The sequence below is a fragment of the Arachis ipaensis genome, chromosome B07, assembly GCF_000816755.2.
Source record: "Arachis ipaensis cultivar K30076 chromosome B07, Araip1.1, whole genome shotgun sequence".
Lineage (NCBI taxonomy): Eukaryota > Viridiplantae > Streptophyta > Magnoliopsida > Fabales > Fabaceae > Arachis > Arachis ipaensis.
The window spans coordinates 1,564,501-1,568,262 of record NC_029791.2 but is presented as its reverse complement, the minus strand read 5'-3'; the positions used below and the strand labels follow the sequence as shown (position 1 = coordinate 1,568,262).

The window sequence follows — 3,762 nt, the reverse complement described above, 5'->3', positions numbered from 1 at the left end:
CTTCTAATTAATTTAAGTTATAATATTATATATATTAGACTAACCTGGATGATTGCCTTGATATTGTCATCAGTCAAAGGATATTCAGAATCTTTTTGTTGAAATTTGAGAAGAACATCAACTAAATCTTCACTGCCTTTTTCTTCTTTACATTTGTCACCTTTTCTATTTCTATGATCATCTATGATATCTTGCAATACCTTATCAGATTTTCTGTGCAGTTCTTCAATCTTAGTCTTGTCTCTACTCATCATTTCAAGCAGTACTCTAATTGAAGGATACAGATCAGCAATACAAATTTTTCCTGCTATTTGCAATGCTTCTTCAAAAGATGATATAAAAACTTCCTGGTAACTATATTTTTTACCTATATTGTCAAATAAAAAACATACAATTATTAAATAATAAATATGATAAAGTTATATGTAATGAGATGTAAAATCCTGATAGAATGTAATGAGAGAGATTAAAATAATAATAATAATAATAATAATAAATGTAAAAGAAAAAGTATTTGTGCTGTGTATAAATTTCTTTTACCAAATGCTATTCTAGCCGTGATTCCATAGGTCATTGATAAAATCTTCTGAGAGATATTAAAAATGGAGCCTTGACTTTGAGATATTGCTTTGACCAACTCTGAAACCTCTGCTTCTCTTATGCGCCTAAAAGATTGAACACGCTTTGCTGTTAATAACTCCACGGTGCATATCTTTCGTACATGCCTCCAATACTCTCCATAGGGGCCAAAGACAATGCTTCTGCGATTGTAATTCATGACTCTTGCAAAGAGAAGTTTTGGCCTATCACAAAAGTTGAGATCTTGGGTTTTCATAATCTCTTGTGCCATTTCAGGTGATGTAACTATTATGTGGGACACTTCTCCTAGTTTAAGATGCATTAAGGGTCCATATTTGGATGCTAAGTTTCTTAGGCATTCATGGGGCATTGATCCTACAAGGTTGTGCATGTTTCCTATTATGGGTAGCTTTCTTGGCCCTGGGGGTAAATTGGTAATATCCTTGGAAGAACTAAATTTCTTAATGGCTATTTTCAATAGCATAAAGAGAAAGAGGAAGGTGGTGAAGATAGAGATAAGGTTTTATCATCAAACAATATTATTATAAAAATCAATCAGTAGTCACAACAGATTATTAATTATTATCTGAATATAAGGTACAGAAAGTGGACAAATCATAGAAGATCACTACTGTTCATTGTTATTTTATACAAAAAAGTTAATCATTGCTCACTGATTTTCTCATCGAAAGAATCCGTGCTTATCTGCTTGAAATGGTATACACCAAATTAATAAAATAAAAAATAGCAACAATAATCTGAGGTCTATATAAAAATTGGAGTTTTAGAATAACTTTCAAAATTTTATTTATATTTAACTAAATACTAAATAAATTTTTTAAAAAATTAAATCATACTTAATAACTTATTACTATTAATATTTTTTTAAAAAAGTTGGGGGGCCGAGGCCTCCACTCGCCCCCGTATGTCCGTCCCTGAACTAATGGTAGTTTTGGTATTAATCAAAGCGCGGGAAACAGTTATGTAAGAATTCGCGTATATGGAAAATATGTTAGAATTTGATTGGTCGAAAAGTCTTATAAATAGTTGAAAAATAGAAGAAAAATAAAAGGAGTTGGAATTCAGTTTCAGAAATATTCTCATGAACTTAAATCTTCAGCAACTTTCTGAGTTTGTGAAGAGCTTTTTTCTGTAGAATTCTTTTCATTTACGTTTCTTTTAATTTTTTTGTACTCTTTTCCTTCATGCAAATTTATTTTTCTTTCCACAAAGTTGTTTCATTTTCTTTTAGATTTCAATGTTGCATTTTGAATTCAAAGTCCTTTGACCTTGTCGAAGATAATTTACTGCTTTCTTTAAATTCAAAGCTATTTTCTTCGTTTCAGCAATTTCGTTTCCAAGTCATCGATTTTTTTCTTTTATATTTCAAGTTTTTTCCTTTGTCTTTCCGATCAAGTGACATAATTTTTGGTGCACGATCGAAAAACTAGTACTCATAAGACGAGTAGGTTTTGTTCCCAGAATTTAGACGTCAAACCAATCCAGATTTGTAAAAAATCTGCATAACAAATTGGTACGCCCGGTGAAACCATTTTAAAAAAAGTGTGTAAAAAATTATTTGTAATGATTTAGTTTATGTTACTTAAAAGTGGAACAATTATATATATGGCGGACGAAATTTCTAATACCAATGGTGGATCATCAATAAATAATAATTTTTCTATAGTTGCACAAAATTCTGCAGAGCTGACATTATTGCATATGGAAGGTAGTATGTTGGGAGAAAATGCGACGGTCAACAACCTCCTGTTGGGAATAGTGGGCGTAATCCACGCCCACGAATTGTTCCAACACAAACACAACCGCCAGTAACTGCAGGTTGGCTTCCTTTTGGGCTTCCTCTAGATTATAGTCCACCAGTGGGTGGTTATAGACCTCCAATTCGATTTGAAAATGTATCAGGAGTAGTTAACAATCAACCACTTTTACAGTATCCTGAGTTTGTACGTGATTATCAAGTAGGCTCAACATCAAATGGTCCTAGTTCAATAACGGCGTTTCGACAACATGTCAATTAAAGTCATCAAATGACTCTTGCAAAGAGAAGGTTTGGCCTATCACAAAAGTTGAGATCTTGAGTCTTCATAATCTCTTGTGCCATTTCAGGTGATGTAACTATGATGTGGGACACTTCTCCTAGTTTAAGGTGCATTAAGGGTCCATATTTGGATGCTAAGTTTCTTAGGCATTCATGGGGCATTGATCCTACAAGGTTGAGCATGTTTCCTATGATGGGTAGCTTTCTTGGTCCTGGGGGTAAATTGGTAATATCCTTGGAAGAACTAAATTTCTTAATGGCTATTTTCAATAGCATTAAGAGAAAGAGGAAGGTGGTGAAGATGGAGATAAGGTTCTGAAAATCCATGGTATGTGTGGTAGAGTAATGTATAATTGAGGAAGAAGGAACTAATAATTGGAGAGAGACACATACATGTGACTAAATAAACTATAATAACATGTATTTATAATCCATTTCTTTACTAAAATAAAAATATAGATTTATTTAGAAAATAAAATATCACTATTTTGAGATCAATTTTGTACTTTTTCAATAAAACAAAATAAATTTTGAACATTGTTACTTATTTTTAATTAAAATTTAATATGAAAAATAATTTATTTAATAAAATAAAATATTAAAACTAATTTAATAATTAAAATTAAATTATCTTATTAAAAATTTTTGAAAGATCGATATAAGATATGAACAATGTTATATGGCCAATAAATGTTATTATTTTTGGGTAATACTTAGCCAACAATAATTTGCACCAATATTTATATATGTTTTATTGTTTTACACACAAAAAACATGTAATAATTTACATCTATATTTATTAAAATTTTACACACATAAATCAATATAATTTAAATTATAAGTCCATTTGAATTATTTTTTGGCGGCCGTTTCCAACCGTAGTAAGAACTTTACATTTTTTAAAACCATTGCATGCATAGCGGTAGTTTTGTACTGTCGCCACTTGCTATGTGTCTTGTGCGATAGTTATCCTAACGGTTATACACAAAACTACCACCGTTTCTATTGTCGATGCGATGGTTTATCTATTTGCGTTTTTCGAACCACAACGGTTGGCATCTAACAGCGGTTTAAACCATCGTGACTCGAACCGAGAACCACCGTCGCTTGCAATTTTTGCTCTA

At 31.4% G+C, this 3,762-nt stretch overlaps 1 protein-coding gene across 1 annotated transcript in view; it reads right to left on the bottom strand.

Annotated features, from left to right (window-relative positions):
* LOC110262442 (cytochrome P450 71D10-like) overlaps positions 1-850 on the bottom strand; it is a 1,695-nt gene extending 845 nt beyond the window's left edge. The window contains exons 1-2 of the mRNA XM_021106718.1: positions 541-850; positions 45-367 (exon numbers count right to left, since the gene is read on the bottom strand). Of these exons, the coding sequence (XP_020962377.1) occupies positions 45-367; positions 541-850 (633 nt within the window). The remainder of the gene's footprint in view (positions 1-44; positions 368-540) is intronic.